Source organism: Anoplopoma fimbria, chromosome 15 (genome assembly GCF_027596085.1).
Source record: "Anoplopoma fimbria isolate UVic2021 breed Golden Eagle Sablefish chromosome 15, Afim_UVic_2022, whole genome shotgun sequence".
In the NCBI taxonomy this organism is placed as follows: Eukaryota; Metazoa; Chordata; class Actinopteri; order Perciformes; family Anoplopomatidae; genus Anoplopoma; species Anoplopoma fimbria.
In genome coordinates this window covers 3,532,156-3,554,546 of record NC_072463.1, presented here as the reverse complement: position 1 = coordinate 3,554,546, position 22,391 = coordinate 3,532,156, and the positions used below count along the sequence as shown (strand labels likewise).

General features: G+C 38.2%; 1 protein-coding gene across 2 annotated transcripts in view; it reads right to left on the bottom strand.

The window, feature by feature from the left end:
- rab11fip5a (RAB11 family interacting protein 5a (class I)) overlaps window positions 1-17,634 on the bottom strand; it is a 28,044-nt gene extending 10,410 nt beyond the window's left edge. For both annotated transcript variants that reach the window (XM_054614131.1, XM_054614132.1), the window contains exons 1-3: window positions 17,088-17,634; window positions 2,753-3,264; window positions 895-1,468 (exon numbers count right to left, since the gene is read on the bottom strand). In XM_054614131.1, coding sequence (XP_054470106.1) covers window positions 895-1,468; window positions 2,753-3,264; window positions 17,088-17,452 — 1,451 coding nt within the window. In that variant the 5' untranslated portion in view covers window positions 17,453-17,634. The remainder of the gene's footprint in view (window positions 1-894; window positions 1,469-2,752; window positions 3,265-17,087) is intronic.
- Window positions 17,635-22,391: the final 4,757 nt, after the last annotated feature.

The window sequence follows — 22,391 nt, the reverse complement described above, 5'->3', positions numbered from 1 at the left end:
GTTCAACGTAAACAACTACTCTGATGTAGCTGCTGATGATATTGAAATTTAACCCTCTTCTGTTTACTACAATTTAACATTTTGTTAGTTTTATTATAGATTATTTACTTGAACCTTTAAACACTTTGATATCATATAGTAAATACTACCCTTTAAAGTAATATCGCAACATTTTGTGGAGCAGGCTTATCTTTGGAGAGAGAAAAGAGAAGATCGATACCATCCTCATGTCTGTGTGTTAAATATCTGGAGCAAGGACGCCGTTAGCTTAGCATAAAGACTGGAACCGGGCACATATTCAGCACATAACTCCCTCTAAGACTACAAATTATTACATTTCTGTTAGTGTTGGGGATTCTTTATGTAATTAACCAAATCCATGCTAAGTAATTGGTGTTGGTGGGCACTTAGTGACTCTGTACTTCAACATGAGTGGTATCGATCTTTTCATCTAACCCTCAGAAAGACAGCAAACAAGCATCAGTGAGTGGTGATTCAATTGTATGGACATTTTTGAGGAGCTTTGTCATTTGTTGTTGTATTGTTCTGCAATATATCATTATGGTTCTTGTAACAAATACAGATTTCTGTTTTTAATTGTGAGCATCAAAGATTTATTTACTCTTATTATTGTTTAATTTTCATAAATGTAGTTTAGTTTACTGCTGCTAATATATTTGCCTACATTGGAAACATTATTTTTAATGCTCCTGTTTTTGCCGAATAAAACCAAAGAGTCACCTGCAATCAAACTCCTCAGTTTTTGACTTGTGATGCAAAGAAATCTAAACGGTGCAGCCACTTGTCTCCTGATTCAATCCAAATTCATCATCTGTTTGATGTTGTAACATATCAGTGTGTGTTAAGTCTTCTCTAACACAGTGTGTAGCTCACCTGGGTTTGCTGTGCGAGTCCTTTGATCCGAACCATCCCTTGTGTTTCTCCTCGGCGGCGGCGGAGGCCTGTTCAGACTCATCCTTGGACTGACTCTGCCGTTTCCCCGCAGACTCGCTCCTCCCCTGGGAAGACAAGTTCCTCCTCTGCTTCTTCCCCTGGCTTTCCGACTCCACCGTGGAGGAGGAGGAGGAGGCTGATTTGGGCGGAGCCGCCTGTCCCGACTGCTCCTCCTCGTCGCCCAGCATGGGGCCGCTCTTCTCCAGGGCCGCCGCTATGGCTGCCTTCTCCTCCTCGCAGGGCTTGTCAAAGGACCAGCGACGCCCGTCTCCCACAGAGCCTATGAGGAGGTCATTGTCAGGCCTGAGGTTCTGCAGAGACACGGAGAGAGGCAAAGACTTCTGCCGAGGTGCCAGGCCTGAAGAATCTGCAGGTTTTCCTGAGCCCGCGTCCAAGGGCTGGACGTTGTAAGCATGGCTTCCGTTAACGCACACAGTGAGCTGAGGCACTGCGATGCTGATCTCACCGTCATCATCATCACCAAACTCGCATATGAGGGAGGACGACTTGTGCTCTGCAGAAACAAGATCAGAGGGAGAAATAAGACGTTAATACTTTCATTTGTAGGTAACTTAATGGGGGATAAAACCTTGTAACAGCTTAGACTGACATATGTTTGACAGCTAGATGGATTAGAATCACCAGCAGACATACAATAGAATAATAAATGGTCTCCAGTTTAATGCAAACTGTTGCTCTGGGCTTCACAGTGCAACATCTCTCCATTTAACGTAGACGGCACTCAAGGGAGCACCTGCCTCCATAAAGTCTACGCAAAATACATGTGGGATTTTCACTTGAAGTTAATTAATCATTTGCAAACACATTATTAACTAGTTTCAAAAGAGGAGATGCACATATATTTTAGTATGTTAGCCTAATATAGCAACACTGTGGCGTGAATAATACAGACAATCACAGCATTTCCTCCATTTTAATAAGTCATTATATTCACTTAAGGTGAAATTATTGTTTTTTTTACATCTATACTTTTTAGAAATAAAATATATTCTTAAGTGTCTAAGGTCTCAAACTATAATTTATTCTAAACTAAATATGTTAAAATATGCTAATTAACAGAGACAGGTGGCCACACAACCTCTCCATAAACCTTTAATAAGATAAGATAATAAAAGGAGAAAGTATTTGTAGCATCTTCCTGTTTTGTTATCACCTCTCCTGTAGCAAGTACAGACTAGAAAAATTCAGTTTCACAGTCCTTCCTTTTTAGACATACTACAAGTGACAAGCAACTTTATAAAAGAGAACAAAACCAATGTCTCTGAAACTACTTAGACAGTTCTCACACACCCAGTGAGCTAGAGGGGAAGAGTTTTAAAGGAAGTGGTTTATTTTGCAAAATTTGACATCACTTTTACATAAATTACACTTAAACTATTTATCGATTACACAATTTATAGAAAAATCATCTTTTTAAATCATTTTCATCAAGATTAGTGGAATAAATGCCAAATATCTTCTGATTCCAGGCTCTAAAATGCTTTTCCTCATCATACATCATCATAACCTGAATATTTTGGTGGTTTATACATTTGTCAAACAAGACAAACCCTTTTAGATGTCTCATTGGACTGTAGAAAGTAAAGATGGGCTTTTTTTTGACATTTTATTGACTAACGATTACTTGATTAATAAAAATACCGGTTGTTTTTGTAGTTAAAGATTGCATGAGGGGAACCTGAATTGTGAATATGAAGATAATTTGAATTTCTAATGAGTATAATGGTCACATGTTCTTCATTAAATGTAAAGGTGCATCTCTACCGGTGAGTCTCACCTGGGCTGTTGTCCACCGTCAGGTTGCTGCTGTTGCTGGGTGAGTTGGAGAGGTCGGACACCACCACGCTGATGCCGGCGGTGGGGCTCAGGCTCCCTCCCCGTGACGACGACTCGCTGCTCTCGGAGCCCAGTGACGTGCTGGAACGAGTGTCCGACGACTTCCTCAGCTTCCCCCTCAGGAAGAAGGTCCTCATCTTGCTCCGCCGGGCCTCCCCTCCCTCGTCGTCCTCGTAGTCCTCCTCCCCGCCTCCATCACTCGGCAGCCGCTGCCTAATCCGTTGGAGAGACCCGTAACCCGTTGGCAGGCCGGCCGACGCCGAGTCCTCCTCGCTGGACCTCGTCTTGCTCTTGATGCGCTCCTTGAGCTTGCCGAAGGTTGAGGCGCCCTTCTCCTTCATGACGAGGTCGTGCATGCTGGCTGTCAGGTTGTTTCTGGTGAACTGGACGGTGACCTGGATGTCTCCTCGTTCCTTCTCCTTTTTCCCCGTCTTGGAGTTGAGCTTGTACCACCTGCAACAGAGAGGAGAATACTCATGATTAACAGGAAAACACTATGTTTGTATCATTTAGCAGTAAAACAATTAGTCATTTAATCAATTAGTTGGACAAGAGAAAATCAATTAATTGTGGAGGTCATTTATCAAGCACAGAAATGCAGAAGAGTTGGCGGTTCCAGCTTCTGAAATATGATATATATATCTTCTGCTTTATTCTATTTAATATCATTGTACTTTACTAATGTCAACCGTTGGTCGGATCATACCATTTTAAACCACCCCTTACGGCTCTGTGATGGACATTTTTCATTCTTTTCAGACATTTTTTACAGCTTAAATGATCAATGAATTCATCAAAAACAGTCATAAATTGATCACTTGTACATATAGTTGTTAGAGGAGCTTGTGCCTCGTGTAGGCAGAGTCCTTGGTGGCGACCTGGGTTAAAAATCGACCAGCGGCCCTTTACTGGGTGTCTTCCTGTTTCTCGCCACCATTTCCTCTCATTCTACAGCTGCTCTATTATAGGAAATAAAAGCCCTAAACAATAATCTAAAAAGGAAATATTCTGCAGTGTCAGCCCCAGGTTCTTCCTTTCAAAATCAATCTGGTTTCTGTACACGTTTCTTGCACATGATGGAGTTAGATTAGATACTTTGGGTACCTAGTTCCAGAGGTTAAAGGTCACAGTTGGAGCACTTGTACAGTTTGGATCAACTTAAAACTCTCCCGACTAAATCATCAGTAAAAAAGATTAACAGCTGCGTTAGAAAATATTTGGTTCTTTGATAAAAGAAAAAAGCCTGTGTACAAAAAAACATTGAGTCTCAAGGTTGCATTTCAGCAAAAGACATTCCATCACCAAGCTCAAATTAGTGTTACATGAGGCGCTAACGGCGGGAGAAAGCTTAAGGTTACAGTGTTAGAAAGAACTCTGCATCAGGAATCAAATCAGTTTTAAATTCTGGGTGAATTTTGGAGCAAATTCTGTCGTGTTTTGTTCCACAACGAGGGACAAAACATCTCAGAAACAAAGTTTGTGACCACCAGGATCATTGTATTACTGAAAGAGAGTCCTGTGTTCACCACTTCACAGCTCTATAATGACTAAATGGACTAGCACATTAGATTCCTCAGTGCAATAATCGTTAAATTATAATAAAAAAGCAAGTGTTAATTAGGATTCAGTGTGGAAAATAGCATTACAATACAAAAAGTACACATATTTCTACATTTTGCACACTAATTGTAAAGTGTAGCCGACAAAAACACTTCACTGAGTCATTAGTTAGTTCAGCGTTGAGTGAGGGCATGAAATAATGTGAATGAGTGTATTGTTATGATGAAATGGGGTTAAACTGTCCTCACACAGAATGAGAGTGTGTCTGTGTGTCCTATTAACACCACAAGGCTGCGTGTGGCCAGACATCCCACTATACCTCGGCGGTTATAAGCAAGAACAATGAAGAAGAAACAAAGCTCGTTTCTGATTTAACTGTCAGTGTCCTATATAAATAGGACAACAAAAACAGATTGCTCCAACTGTGAACCTCCTTTACTGGACGGACACAGAGGAGCAGTTCTTAGAAACGCTGGTGGGTGTGAGTGCGCCAACGTGTTCACCACGCCGTGACTCATGGGAAAGTCTCATCTGCTCTGTTGTGACCGGTTCGAAAAAAGATAATATGACTGAGAAGAATTCCCCTAGTTGACACGTGTTTTTGACTCTTGGCTGCTGCCAGAGGGGAGTTATCAGAGAAGGGAGCAAGACCGAAAACTGGGCCTGAAACCAAGACCTGGTTTTATTTTCTTTTCACTTCCTGTGCTGCTGGGCTATTTTCACCTCACACCACGACCACAGTGTCTTTCTCTATTGTTCAGAAATATGCTCTATGAGGTTGAGTGACATACCTGCCCACATTTCACAATACTTTTCTGCATAGTTCCGTATGTAGGTTAAACAGAATATCTGGACTCCAAACTGAAGGATTAGTTTACTGTACAGTCATTTTATCTGATTGTAGAAGTGAAAAACTATTTAATATATAAAAAGACAAAAATGCATGCTTTAGCGTACAAATGCCAACATCTTTACCAAACACAAATTGTGGCTGAAAAACAGTTTCAAATAAAACATTTAACAACTGTGTCTTAAATGCAATTAAATGTAGCTCACTTTGTAATCACTTTAAGTGGAGGTGAAATACTGACAAGCAAGTGATTTCTGCCTAAATGCACAAACATAAAACAGGATGTCAGAGGATTTAGAAGAGTTAAAGTAACCTAAATTCTGCTTCTTAAACAACTACAATTCTCACGCCCTGTTGAGTCAACAAGAAAATCTAAATGTCATGAAATGGAAAGTCAAATGTACAAAATCTGAAGAAATTAGGTTTAAACTTCAAAGACGAGACATAAAAGCAGCTACATGAAAGAAAACTAGAGACTGAAGCAAACCCACTGATGTAAGTAGCATCTGAGAAAGGAACCTAACACATTTTACTGCACAGACAGAAAACCAGAGAGCTTTTAATTTCCCCCCACAAAAAACAAGATTTCCTCTTTTTCTTTTCTGTAAACCTTCAGTGTGACTCTGCAGAAACTCAGCGAGGCCTTAAATTAACACAAGACACAACCCAAACTCTTCTGAATAAAAGCGGTAGACGGTTGTACCGAACTCAGTGGCCCGTTCAGGCAAAAATGTGGTTTTAAAAAAGGATGCTGTGAATTAATTTGTTTTTGGCTGCTAATATTTGTTTTGATCACTGTCATACTAAAAGTTTTCCATTTATCCTCCACAGTTTAACTATGAAAGTGTAAAAAAAACAGCAGTGAAAGAAAAAAACGACATTAAAACAAACAAAAAAACTACAAAACTTGCAAAAAAAACTAAAATGAATGAAATCCTTTCACTCTACACTGCAAATACTGTGCCAAACAAGACTGTTAACAACTGTTCTTATTCAGCATTTCAGCATGTTAGCATGCCAACTTTAGGATGTTGTCATAATCACAGTTAGCATGTTAGCATTTAATATTTAGCAGTAGAGTGGGGCTGGGCAATGAGGAATAATTATCAAGATATTAATGATTTATTTTGTTTGATATCAAAATGATGTAGATGTGGGAAACATTTTTAAATATTAAACTGATGTTGAAAGTATGAGCTGTATTCAAAACAATGATAATAATGTGTCAATAAAAACTTTACAGCTTGCTCAGAATCATTATTTAAAGAAATGTGCGATAACATGATATTAAAATATGAACACTGAATGTATGCCTAGCCTGTTAGCAAATATTAGCATGTAAACATAGGGGTCAAACTTTTAGCTGAACACTACATGCTAATATACATGGTTAGCATATTGTTATCATAAGCATGCTGCACCATGTTTGGCATTAAAATTAAATTACAGCCTGAAAAGAATTAAATTTAAATAAAATGGACTACTGGATAAAAAAGTCATTAAGATTCATCCTGTGGGGATCATGAATGTCTGTACCTGTCCTCTAATGACTTATAAACAAATGTTAATTCACCCATCACAAAAACATTACGTAGAATTTAAAATGAATGAAAAACATATAAGCGAAATAACCAAAACGTTAAATATTCTTAAGTAAATGTGGTCTGAGAAAGCGATCTGACCACCTGATATTTATTAAAAGCCCATTAGCATCACATTCTTCCAAACACATTGCCTCTATTTCAAGATCCTGTTCGATTCTAACACGTATGTAGGGAAAGAGATCTCTTCTCTAGCAAAAAAACATTGGTGTAATTGTAGGCTGCCTGACAAAAACACACACAAGTCCTATAATCACCATCATCATCACCTTGACCTCAAGTTCAGCCCTGAAAACACAGTAACACCCAAGACGACTGCCAGTGAAAACAATTAGCAGACAAAACACTCAGAGACACAAATAGCAAATAGGTGGAGTTCTGACCACAGAGCAGAGAGAGGAATGCAGATGCTTTTTAAAGCCCAACAGGAAAAACAAACATTACATCTCACATAAATAGACAACAATGGAGGAGAAATGTTAAGTATGTTAACTAGTCCACATTTCATTCATAGGCTTTAAAAATGCTACGTAATAAGTGGCACTCCCATGAAGCTGTGGTGTTTGTTGTTGCATAAAAATCTATTTAACAGAGGCTCAATTCTTCTAATGTACTTTAATTTGGAGCATTTCATCAAATCCGATCCTGTTGTAAACAAAGTGTCCTCTTTTTTTTTTTAGGTTTGCAGGGATCAAAACAACCCAAAGAGTTTTCCAGCAGGCTCTCTGCTCTAATAAACCAGTGCTTCTACCTCACATGCCTTTTAAGTGTGGACTCCAGTTTCACATCCAACAATAGTATCCGTCCTCCTCCTGACTCTGCAGCCAACTCCCTGCAGCCAAGGTGGGGTTCAAATTCCAACTACAGGACCAGAACGCTTTAGGTTTTTCTTTTGCAGACTTACAGTTACTACTACTACTACAACATCCAACATGCAGGGATTGTAATTTAAGGCACTGTTCATGAGGAAAGTCTCTCTTTGCATCTACGTTTCTTTTCCTCATGGAGCACATTTTTGATTTATGTGCACTTGCATAGATTAGATATGGTATTTATCTTACTTAGGCTGACTGACTTACATTAAAAGAGCAGCAGAGAAAAACATTTGCATGCTGACTTTGCATTTTCATTACACAAACTATATATAGATTTTTTTTTTTTTCCGAAGACGATGCAAATTACAAGTGGGCTATTTATGTACATGCACCTGTGCCTGTGGGTCATGTGACTCGTGAGAAAGCCTGACAACAACAGATGTAAAGTAAGTAACATGAGGCCTAAATACAGAAACTGCAACACAGACAAAAAAAAACAGCAGCCTACATTTTGAAGCCCACGTACTCAGGCAGAGAACAATCTGTTACTGAAGAGGACCTGGTTTCCACACAGTATAGTTCAACAATGCCGCTGTGCTGATATTGGAAATATTTTTGGGTTAAAAACTGTCCACTAAAGGAGCGTTTGAGAATCCCAGTGCCAAAAAAAGCTTCATGTACAAATGTTCTGCCTGTGTTTTGGAATTTCAGCACAGATTTTCATTTTTTCATAAACATTCCAGAGCTGCAGAGCATGACTGCGTATCTGCTTCCCCATCTTCCAAAACAGGAAATCAAAACACTCCACCCCATCCCAGCATGACACCATCTCCTCATCGGATAAGAGCATTTCTCCCTAAGTTTCCGTCTTATTCCAGGCCTTCGTCTGTGGAACAAGTCGATCCCCAGAAAACCGCCCTTCAAGGCAGGACAGGGCTGGAATTACAAGACAAGTAGGCTATCAACCTATTTTATCCAGCGTGTCCTCGGTCTCTGTGGGACTCTGTGAGCTTGGGTGGTATCAGAGCCAAGCAGAACAGACTCTCTGAAATAAAACTGGTGCCAAGGGGCACAGGATCTGTGTCAACTGTTGGATTTAGAGGCGCACATTACTCACCAAACATATTGTTATTTAAGGTTATTTCCCCCTCAGATACTTTCCTCTCAGAGGAGTCAGAGTGGCTTTTACAAGAACAGAGAGAGCTTGATGCTGCACCACACTGCAACTCAAGAAAACACAAGCAAATGTAGGAAACATCTTCACCACTGTGAAACATACTTCACATTTAGAAATCAAAATGATTGTGGCTCAGTTAGCTTTTTCTCAGTCAGGTTGGTCTCATCCAGCATTCGTAGCTATGACTATGAAAAATGAATGTGCTGTAATTCGTAGATATCCCACAAAATCCATTCGCACGTAATCCATGTAATCATGAACAAGGAACTACAGAAATTGCAAAAACCACACGCAGAGGAGGTGGGTTGTGTTCGTATCCTGTGTGAAATGCGAAGTCAGCGTTGGTTTATCATCAAACATAACTTCTGTAAATGCCCTCCCATAGTTATTTAACCCAAACAACAATCTTTTCATAAACCTAACTGAGGAGTTTCCTGTGAAGACGCAAGTTTATTTTGTGAAAAACGGTATGCATGTAGCGAAAATTGATGCGTTGCCGTCTTTCGTAGGAAAACGCACAAAATGCTAACATCTGCAGGCTTATAAATGTTTACTTTTACAATTTTCAACATTTTGTTTAGCGTTGGCATCCAAACATTTAGTGCTAAACACAAAGTACAACTGAGGCTGATGGGAGAAGTCAATTGTTTTTGTGATATTTTTGCTCAAATATTGGACAAATTGAGATTTTGACCCAATGAGGGCGCTCAGGGGATCACAAAAGTTAATTCTCTGGATTCATTCGGGTTCATTCTCTCTACATGGATATGTGGACCAAATTTCAATAGTAGTTAAGATATTTCAGTATGGACCAACAGACATTCCTATTGATTGAACTGTTGATCTTTCAGTGGATTAAACCACCAGAGCCCTACTGCTATACCAATTAAAAGGTAAGGCATCAGATAAGGTTTTATATGAACCTAAATTAATAGCATTCCATCACAGCAAACCCCTAAAAACACAACAGCAAAAATACTAAATATATTCGAAACAGAAGAAGCTAGGATTATTGTCCAAATAAATTTTAGACTCACAAACATTAGATCTTCGATAAACATAAATGTTAAATATCAGATTCATTGGGATAAACAGCCATGTCCAGAGTCTAGAGTCAACAGCGCACACTACAAAAACTACAATCCACGCTCAGCTGCAGACGCTCAACCACGCCTAAAGAATGACCCGATGCTGGCAGATTATTGGCTTAGTGAGTCAAGCTACTTATGGAGGGCTGGAGGTAGGTTAGTGGTTCTACTTCATTTGAATTATCAAGTTTGACGCTTCTCATTGCATCTCAATCAATGATAAAAGCCAACAAACCCTCCAGGAGCATTGTGGGTAATGCTGGTAATGTGGCCTGCGATTCCTGCCTCATCAGCAGAAGGAGGAGGAGACGGGCCGAGAGACCCAGACCAAATTCCACATCTGGATGTGATGAGCTCTAACCTCACCACCAACTTCCCTCTTTCAATACTTTCACAGAAACGAGCATTGTGTTATAAAACCACACCATATGATAGAAAACTATAAAAATAGATGTGACGACAGTTACCAACCGTTTGCAGACTAAAGGGGCAGGTCAGCTAAAAAGAAATAAACCTTTAGAGATAAATATTTTAGTACTCAGTTGAAAGGCTCTTAAACACCAAATGACCACGTTTGTATGTATCTTTAAGCAAAAACAGACAGTAGATAAACTTAGTGGATTACAGTTGAGCTGAACATTTGACCATTTTTTGTAACTTAATCTTTGCATCTCATCAAACAAGCTGGAATCCCTTGAGAACACATTTTAGATTATTATCAAATAATTATGTCGTGAATTTAATAAAAGTGATCACAGGATGATTATTTCGTCAACTCAAGAGAATGACCCTGATCACAGAACAAATATTTAATGATCACAATGAAAAAAGCTTCTGATAAACATATAAATTGTGGTGGAATGAAAACAACACAAAAGAAACAAATACTTGCATATCCTCGTTTAAAATGACGAAGTATTAACCCAAAGTAAAATTAGTCAATGAGCAAAAGTAGACGATCACAACCTGCAGCTGCATCCTGATAATACGGCTTCTGTCTGTTTGGTTACTTACAAAAGCAGCAATAAATAATAGAACTTTCCTTCTATTGGAGTGTGCTGTTATTATACAAGACCATCTTATTAGAAGTTCAAGGCCAATAACTGCATTACAAAAGGCCGATTCCTGTTAACTTTGTGTCCAAATGCTTCTGTCGGCAAAGCAGCGAGAATGTAGAGCGCTGTGAGATGTGGCTTTAAGCAAACATAACTCCTTTAACTACTGTATTCATTTTACTTATTTATGTAAAACAACCAGACCTAAATCTCTTTAATAACAACAAACATTTAAAAAATAAAAACCTTTAATGTGAAAACAGCCTAAAATGTTATTAAAACTGCAAATGTATAGAGGTTTAAGCTATTGCAATCGGGCTGACATTTTATAAACACAATTAAGAGCTAAATGAAGACAACAAATGAAGACAACAAGCCTCTTTTATACAATGACACATGAGTCATTTGTATTTTGTAAGTAATTATATATTTTCGAATTTAGACTAAACATTAAAAATGAAAGGGTTATGGGCTACTACATAAAAAGTATGCTCAACTAATAATATAACTTTAAGTGCATTTAGAATCAACTCAGGAGAAACTAATTGTTATTTTATTATTGTTAGTTTAGTTTAAAGTCAGATAAAACTTACATCTGGTCGGCTAAAACTCACAACAAGATTTACAAAATTGCTAACTCCTGAAGAAGCTAGTGGAGGCTAGCATCCCTTGGCATTTATCTGCTTTGCTTAGAGTACTAGCTTGATACCTAGCAACCAGAACAGTCATTTCCATGTGTCTTCTTCCTATATTTGCTTCACTGTATCATGATGAATACACAGCCTCTACATGACTCAGGAATATGAGTTGTCAATATGAGTAAAATGCAGGCTTCTATACATCCTGCTATTATATAATATATCAGTTAATCTGATAAATCTCCTTTTTTTCCAACAAGCTGAGGTACATTTGTGTTGTATAGGATTGTCTGGTCACACTGTTATGTAACTTCTAGTGTCCACTAGACCATATTCTCTCTCTGCAGTACAGCTACTGAAAGTCTGTCTGCACTTAACAGAGGATTTGGCTGGATGAACGTCACACACACACACACACACACACACACACACACACACACACACACACACACACACACACAGACACACACACACACACACACACACACACACACACACACACACACACACACACACACACACACACACACACACACACAGACAGACAGACAGACAGACAGAGACACACAGACACACACAGTCTCTCAGCAGATGGAGGTTCAGCTCTCAGGCCTGCCTCAGTAATGCTCACTTGCCTGAAACTACATCAGAGCGTTGCTTCCTTCAGATAAACAACATTGCAGTGGATGTAAAACTGAGACAGTAATGGCATAAAAAGCAGTGGTTATAAAATATCATAATATATAATAAGATCTAAATCATAATATCAGCGCTTCAAGAACCAGCCGACCGACAAGGTGAAGAATACCTGGACTGCAGAAAAAAAGAGCTGAAACTTAAAAAATGACTCTCTCTGGACAAAACTTGATTATATATATGAAAAGAAGTTCAATACTCAGCAAAAGTGTCGCAAATGATGTATTGTTTGTTGATAATGTAGGTTGCTTGCTTGTTTGTGCCCACTGTGTGTAGATCTGGCAGTGTTTCTGTAGTTTCCTACTGACAGACCCTGCAGGGGAATTCACCCAAACGCCCACCCTTCCGGGAATCTGTTCTACACCGATAGTTCAACATGCAAATGCATCACTCCTACTGAATCCTCCTATGCCACCCATTCAGTGACAGCTGCTCTGCCTCCATTCAATGAAGAAATTGCTGAATAAAGATGAAATGTTAGGACAATAAAGCATTCATGGGGTTGTTTTGCTGCTTAGTTACTTATAGCTAGTTTGAGAACTGTGTCCTAATTCATGCCAACACTGGTCATTTAGAGTGTTTCTCTCTTTTAACAAAGAAGTAGACAAAAGAAGTAGATAAAAGGGGAAATTCCCTTCTCAATATCCCATGTGATTTCTTGAAATAGCCTTTTTGGTTTGACAAACAGTCCAAAACCCAAATACATTCAATTTAGGGGTATATACAAAGCCATAGGAGCAGCAAATCCATCACATTTGAGAAGATGGACCAGAGAATGTTTGGTATTTTTGCTTGATAAATTCCTTAAATGATAGAGCGATTATCAAAATTGTTTGTAATTTCATATCGATCAACTTGGTGGTGGGACAAAGTAGGTCTCAAGGGCTAAAACCTTGTGTTTCAACAACTAAACCATTCACTATGCAGCCCCAAGTCAAATTTTGATCGTAAATCTACAGCCAGCGACCGTTGCAAATTTCCCCGCTGCGGGACTAATAAAGGATTATCTTATCTTGATTTTGCCGACTGAAATGACAATTGTCGCTAGCACAATTTCATAACTGTAGCTATATATATTTATATATATATATATTTGGGGTTTTGGAAAGTCTACCAGAGTCAAGACTCGAATCTTCACCTCTGGCACTACCTCACTAGATTCATCATCCCTTTTTTCTTCATCCCATCACCTGCAGAATAAAAAAACTCATCTTCTCCAACATAACCACACCTAAATTTAAACCTCATCCCTCATTTCCACTGACTGTGACTGGAACACGCTGATTCAGAAGTACACTATGTGGAAACTGATGAATCCTAGAGAGAATAAAACAAGTCAGAGGCTCAGAAGAAAAAGAGCCATTTGGAACCTGACGCATCTCCTCCATTTGCTGAATATACAACGAATATACGACCCAGAGCACTACATCACTGTGACAGCCCCAACCTCCTCTAAAGGGCTTTATAAATATTAGAAACTGTAAAGTGAAGGAGTCTTGGCACAGTCCTCAACCATTGCAATACCAAATGTCACACTACTGTCACTGAAAACCACATACTTGGAATGAAAAATCATGTGTTCATCTTTATGTTAAATTACTTTTGTTGTTGTTTGGTTTGTGTTGAGTTGAGCTGGTTTTAAAAAACATTTTTTGTCCCTCCATCTCCACTTGAGTGGCTAATTTACTGCACTTTTTATATCAGATTTTACTGCCACCATTCACCCCTCCGTCCTGGGTTTTATCAGCATGCAAATAAAGCTCACCTTTAACAATAGAACAGCCTCAAAGAACCTATTATCACTCTGTCACGAGAGCTCAACGATAACACAAATCAAATCACTACTGGGAACAACCCAAAATCACAAGTCATCATGAAATGAAAAAATACAGTTTTATATCCCGAGTCAGTTGACAATTTTTGAGATGTAAAAAGATAAAGACAATGTTCCATTTCTACTCGGGAGCAATTTTATGATCCAAAAGTGTTTTCAGCTATGAAAAAGTGAAATAACTGCTGTGTCACCACTTTCACTGGGTTTCGAACCTCAATGCTTAACTCCATTATGTCTGTAGCTAAGGCTAGTCAATGTAGCTGCAGCCAATATTACTATGTTATTGCCATCGTGACATCTTAATATCTACTTTCGTAATAATATAAAAGATATTGCCAATCTCTATTAAAAATGGTTCAATTATTACTAAAGTTCTCTTCTTGTTTACTGGCTTATATCCCTCGATATAAATCAGAATTTTACACTGTATTTCAGGAGGGAGTTATATTTATTTTTAGCTGTCCTATATAAAGACAAGTTTGAACATTGGTGCATTTAAGAAGTTTGTCTTTTAAAAAACACATGAAGATGCCAAGAATGTTGAAAGATGAAGTGCCAAACATTAATTCTCTTACAAAATGAAAAGTTACGCTCAAAAGCAAGAGTTTGAAAATAATGAGTGGGTTTGGGTTTGGTTCCCAAACTCAGACATATTGGTAGTGGTGTCCAAACGTTTTGAACGAAGAAAACTGTGGTTGCTCCTTAAATGCTGCTTATGTTTTGGTGGACGTTCTCTGTCAAACCCAAAAATATTTCAAGTGTTTTTTTAAAGGGTTGACCTTTGTGAGCAGTGTTGACTGTTGGGAAGTGTTGCAGTTGACCAGCCCAGATTCACTGAATACCACATGGAGACAGTGAATGTACCATGAAACCAAACTGCTGACACTTCAACATCACAGGCTGACTCTAACCTTCAAGTGACCAGCTCCAACAGAGAGAGCCTGGTTCCCCTATCAGCTCATATTCACAGGTCTATTCTAGTGAAACCACAGTCAAGTTGGCCGCTAGTTGTTTTTTTTATCAGTCTGCCATATAAGTAAAAGAAACTAAAGAAGGCTAAGAGGAACATTTGTGTTTGTCATTGAGGCTGAAATATTGAATCTGTGCTCAGGGATGGAGGATGTCCTGGATCAAGTACCAATTCTGATTCATGCTGGACCGCTGGAGCGAAAAATACTCTGGCTCTTGTACAAAATACACCCACCAGGTGATGCACTTTTTATTGCTAGGACACAAGATGATGATGCTGGTGACATTGTGCCTTGAAAAAGACCAACTGTTCTTTTCAAGTTGAATAAAAAAGGTTTTGCTCTGCCTGGGAGAATGTAAACAAAGTCTCATTATGATCTAATTGCAGGAAATGTTTTCAGCTGTCCTAAACATCAGCAGTCCTTTCTACATAAAAAACAGGAAGAAATCCATTACTAAAGAAGCAGAAGGTCCAATTACTGGACTAAATTGACAATAATGCATTGCTGCCATGCAAAATGCTTGAGTTAAGAGTACAAATCTCACTTTCTTTTGTGGTAATTTAGATGCATACAATATCACCCCTACATCTGAAAAGCAACAAGTTCACGCTTGTTGTCTGGGAGGTGTTGAAAGGGATTATGGGTAGTGTTGAAGCTCACAGATAGAATTATACAACGTTAAGTTTTACGGGTAGTTGGTGCACCGAAACATTTCTGTTCTTCACCTCTAAACAACTGCCAAAAACAAAATGACATATTGGTCATTAATTATAGTTACACGAGGGTGGAAACTTACTTTAACTTAATTATTTTTGCAATTTTAGCTTAAAATGATGCAACATCAAACTTTGCATCGGCCTCTTTGCATCCTGTGCTCCAGTGTTGGTGGGTTGGACTATTGTAAAACAACATGTTATGCTTAAAATACCTTGGAGCTCTGGGATCATGAATCTGTTAGATAATCCCTGGAATTGGGACAGGCTTTAATCCCCCCCCTTCCTGCCCTACGTCATGCATGGGCTATTTGGGAAACAACACTTTAAGAGCCCACACACACACACACACACACACACACACACACACACACACACACACACACACACACACACACACACACACACACACACACACACACACACACACACACACACACACACAAAACATACATTCCTGTTCTATCTTTATTTTGTTGTATAGTATGTGTATTTATTGTCTGTGTAGTTGTATAGTATGTGTATTTATTGTCTGTGTCTGTGTAGTTGTATAGTATGTGTATTTATTGTCTGTGTAGTTGTATAGTATGTGTATTTATTGTCTGTGTCTGTGTAGTTGTATAGTATGTGTATTTATTGTCTGTGTAGTTGTATAGTATGTGTATTTATTGTCTGTGTAGTTGTATAGTATGTGTATTTATTGTCTGTGTAGTTGTATAGTATGTGTATTTATTGTCTGTGTAGTTGTATAGTATGTGTATTTATTGTCTGTGTAGTTGTATAGTATGTGTATTTATTGTCTGTGTAGTTGTATAGTATGTTATTTATTGTCTGTGTAGTTGTATAGTATGTGTATTTATTGTCTGTGTAGTTGTATAGTATGTGTATTTATTGTCTGTGTAGTTGTATAGTATGTGTATTTATTGTCTGTCTGTGTAGTTGAGCTGCTGCAACACTTGAATTTCCCCCATGGGGATCAATAAAGGAATATAATAATAATAATAATAATAATAATAACTTAATGTGGTCAGCCTGGTGGAGGTGAGAGTGAAGTTTCTAGAAGGACTGGTTTTTTTTGGGGGGGGTGAATAGTGGTCAGATGTTCTCAGAAGAGTTGTGTGTCTGTGGGAGGAGGGAGGGTGTGTCTGCAGGGCCCTGATGCAGCACCAGAGACCTGCCAGCTGTGTTTATATGAGAACAAACCCCCAAAAAAGGAACAAGAAACACCCTGATGAGTTCAAAGAACATAGGAAATAGCAGAAACACAAATGCACTTACTCATTTCTCACACATCTAGTCTCATGGAAGACCTTATCCAGCTGGATCACAGCCTGCCCGAGGAACACATCCATGACCGCCCGGTGCATCACGATGAGGACCAGCTCGGTGCTCGCAGCCGGACAGCTGCTGTCCAGCACCAGCACCCCGGGGTGCAGCTCAAAGGAGCACTCCTCCCTCCACTGCGGCTCCGTGGTCTTCTCCTGCACCCCGGTGGAGTACTTCTCCTTCCCCAGCTGGATGATGGTGTACACATCACTGGTGCCTTGCTTGCTCTTGCCCCGCACACCCCTGGCTCTCAGCACCGTCACCTGGACGTGCGTCGGTAACCATTTCTGGTCCTCCTCCACGGTTAGAGAGGACATGTCCTCCCGAGACGAGGCAAGGTGGTGGTGGTGGGTGTTGGTGTTGCACCGTCACATCAGCTCCGGGCTCGGTGCCGCATTATGTGCGTTAAGTTGCGGTGCGGTGCGGTGCGGTGCGTTTTTCTCGGTGCGTCGTTTCTCTCCGCAGCGTCCCGTCGCTGCCTCTCTCCCGCAGCCGGTCGGGCCTCTCTCTCTGCGGGCAGCGACGTCACGCCTCCTCCTCCTCCTCCTCCTCCTCCTTCTGCAGGACGAGGAAGTTCAACTCAAGACACGCAAACACGCAACCACGCACTGCACGCACAGAGAGACTACAACACACGCTGGGATGTGCGGGGGGGGGGGGGGGGGGTTATGTTTCAACCAGATGAAGTCCACTCCTCTCTGAGAATGGAAAACACGCCTCTACCTGGCTGCAGACACTACAAGATGCAATAATATTCATTTAAATTACACATGAAAGCCAAGAGAGATTCCATAAAGCCAATATATTGTGACATATAGGCTTACATAAGTCCTACAGGCTTATACGACAAGTTACATCTTATGAAGTTTCATTGGTAATCAATAAAACATCAAAAAAGCATTAATTTAACCAACAGCAGACATTACATTACATTACATTACAGTCATTTAGCAGACGCTTTTATCCAAAGCGACTTACAATCAGTAGTATATTAATATCATTCACCCATTCACACACTGATGACACCATCAGACTCTAACTAACATCCAGACACTAAAAGCTGCAATAATATTCATTTAAATTACACATGAAAGCCAAGAGAGATTGGCTGAAGCCCATATATTGTGACATATGTTGGCTTAAATAAGTGATGAAGTTATGAAGTGCAGTACATAATGATTTATTTCATTGGTAATCAATAAAACATCAAAAAAAGCATTAATTTAACCAACAGCAGACACTAAAAGCTGCAATAATATTCATTTAAATTACACATGAAAGCCAAGAGAGATTCCATATTTGACATATGGTAATAAGTCCTACAGGCTTAAAACATCTTATGAAGTTTCATTGGTAATCAATAAAACATCAAAAAAGCATTAATTTAACCAACAACAGAAATCCACAACCAAGGCGATAGATATCAAGGGTATATTAAGACAAGAAAAGCCTGAAATTCTCATTAAATTACACATGAAAGCCAAGTTAGATTCCATAAAGCCAATATATTGTGATATATGTTGGCTTAAATAAGTGATGAAGTTATGAAGTGCAGTACATAATGATTTATTTCATTGGTAATCAATAAAACATCAAAAAAACATTAATTTAACCAACAACAGAAATCCACAGCAGACACTATAAGCTGCAATAATATTCATTTAAATTATACATGAAAGCCAAGAGATTCCATAAAGCCAATATGTTGGCTTACATAAGTCCTACAGGCTTACACAACAATTTACATCTTATGAAGTTTCATTTAATATTCATTTAAATTATACATGAAAGCCAAGAGAGATTGGCTGAAGCCCATATATAGTGACATATGTTGGCTTACATAAGTCATACAGGCTTACACGACAAGTTAAAAAGTATTGAACATCTTATGAAGTGCGGTACATAATGATTTATTTCATTGGTAATCAATAAAACATCAAAAAAACATTAATTTAACCAACAGCAGACACTAAAAGCTGCAATAATATTCATTTAAATTACACATGAAAGCCAAGTTAGATTGGCTGAAGCCCATATATTGTGACATATGTAGGCTTACATAAGTCATACAGGCTTACACAACATTTTACATCTTATGAAGTTTCATTGGTAATCAATAAAACATAAAAAGGACATTAATTTAACCAACAATAGAAATCCACATCTACAGCAGACACTACAAGCTGCAATAATATTCATTTAAATTACACATGAAAGCCAAGAGAGATTCCATAAAGCCAATATATTGTGACATATGTTGGCTTACATAAGTCCTACAGGCTTACACGACAAGTTAAAAAGTATTGAACATCTTATGAAGTGCAGTACATAATGATTTATTTCATTGGTAATCAATAAAACATCAAAAAAACATTAATTTAACCAACAACAGAAATCCACAGCAGACACTATAAGCTGCAATAATATTACACATGAAAGCCAAGTTAGATTCCATAAAGCCAATATGTTGGCTTACATAAGTCCTACAGGCTTACACGACAATTTACATCTTATGAAGTGCAGTACATAATGATTTATTTCATTGGTAATCAATAAAACATAAAAAAAACATTAATTTAACCAACAACAGAAATCCACAACCAAGGCAATAGATATCAAGGGTATATTAAGACAAGAAAAGCCTGAAATTCTCCACTTTAATAAGAATAAGAATATTGAACATTATTGTGTGAAAACTGATTTACATGATTAATTGATTGATTAAACTAGTTGCTGATTCATATTATAGTAATAAAAATGGATCATGTGGTTGAAAGCTGACAGTGTGAAACCTGTACCTTTAATTGTACTTTTTTAAGTTTACATACTTTGCAAAGGAGACATATTTATACTGTGGCCTATATATATATATATATATATATATATATATATATACATATATATATATATATATATAAAGCTAGACAGTAAGGAGGAAATGGCTTGAAAATTCATATGTAGGCTTACATAAGTCATACAGGCTTACACAACATTTTAAAAAGTATTGAATATCTTATGAAGTGCGGTGCATAATGATTTATTTAATTGGTAATCAATAAAACACCAGAAAACTATGAATTATACCCACTACAGAACCCCACAAACAAGGCGATAGATATCAAGGGTCTTGTTTAGTCAAAACACCAAAGATATTCAATTTCCTATATTATTAAGACAAGAAAAGCATGAAATTCTCCTCTTTAATAAGTTGAAACCCGAGAATATTTGACACACACGCACAGAGAGAGACTACAACACACGCTGGAATGTGCGGGGGGGGTTATATTTCAACCAAATGAAGTCCACTCCTCTCTGAGAATGGAAAACTCGCCTCTACCTGGCTGCAGACACTACAAGCTGCAATAATACTCATTTAAATTACACATGAAAGCCAAGTTAGATTCCATAAAGCCAATATAGAGTGACATATGTAGGCTTACATAAGTCCTACAGGCTTACACGACAAGTTACATCTTATGAAGTTTCATTGGTAATCAATAAAACATCAAAAAAACATTAATTTAACCAACAACAGAAATCCACAGCAGACACTACAAGCTGCAATAATATTCATTTAAATTACACATGAAAGCCAAGAGAGATTCCATAAAGCCAATATGTTGGCTAACATAAGTCATACAGGCTTACACAACATTTTAAAAAGTATTGAATATCTTATGAAGTGCGGTGCATAATGATTTATTTAATTGGTAATCAATAAAACACCAGAAAACTATGAATTATACCCACTACAGAACCCCACAAACAAGGCGATAGATATCAAGGGTCTTGTTTAGTCAAAACACCAAAGATATTCAATTTCCTTTATTATTAATATTTGACACACACGCACTGCATGCACAGAGAGAGATTGCAACACACGCTGGAATGTGTGGGGGGGGGGGTTATATTTCAACCAAATGAAGTCCACTACTACCACTAAGAATGTAAAACCATCTCTACCTGGCAGCAGACACTCTGATGAAGACCTGTGTACTACAAGCTGCAATAATATTCATTTAAATTACACATGAAAGCCAAGTTAGATTCCATAAAGCCAATATGTTGTGACATATGTAGGCTTAAATAAGTCCTACAGGCTTATACGACAAGTTAAAAAGTATTGAACATCTTATGAAGTGCGGTACATAATGATTTATTTAATTGGTAATCAATAAAACATCAAAAAACTTAATTTAACCAACAACAGAATTATACCAAGGGTCATTGATTGATTAAACTAGTTGCTGATTCATAATCATATTCATATAAAGATACAAAAGATAAGATAAAGAGGTCTTTATTGTCATTGTAGTGATACAACGAAATTCCGTTTGGTAGCCCTCAGCCAGCCAGCAGCAGCGAACAACAAACACAATAATATAACATATAATATATCATGTGATTGGAAGCTGACAGAGTGTGAAACCTGTATCTATATTTTTAGCTAAAGTTTACATACTTTGCAAAGGAGACATGTGTATACTGTGGCCTATATATTTAAAAAAAGAAAAACCTAGACTGTAAGGAGGAAATGGGTCGAAAATTGGGAGTTTCATTTGACAAAACAATTGCAACTCTGGGTCCACTTTCTCGCTTTTCCCAGAGCTTTCAACCACATGATCTATTATTGTCAGTGAATGTCGACATATCTGTTGACACACTGAGTAGCTGCACTTTAAAGACTTCTTTTTTCCATGCGGGCTTCAGAGTGAAGCATAAATGTTCATCCTCGACAAAGCAAGCTCAACTCAAGGTCCACTTGCTTGCTTTCGACTGTATCACATGGTCTTCATCAGCAGTTGCATTGCCTCTGCAGGAAAACTTTTTTTCTGAGTGACCACTGATGACAGATGAGGATGAATTGTGATCCAAATGAAGCTTTCTTTATTTGGATAGCCGAAGAAGAAACAGAGACTATTACAACTTTTTAAAGCCATGCAATGTTTTATATTCACACAGTTTTATCTGAAATCTGTGCAGTAATCTATTTGAATTTGTCTGATCAGTCTATTTATCAGTTTTTGTCTAATGAAAAGTTATAAATCCATATCTCGGATCTTTTAATATGCTCGTAGATATTATCTATAGTTTGAACAACACTTCCATTAGCGCCAGTTGTAGTGTTTATAGTGCTAATGAACAAACGTTAACATGCTAACAAAGTCAACTATTAGCATGCTGATATTAGCTCCGCTGTGATAACATATAGCCTCTAACTCTTGTCATTCTTTGTGAAGCTCTGTAGAAAGTGCT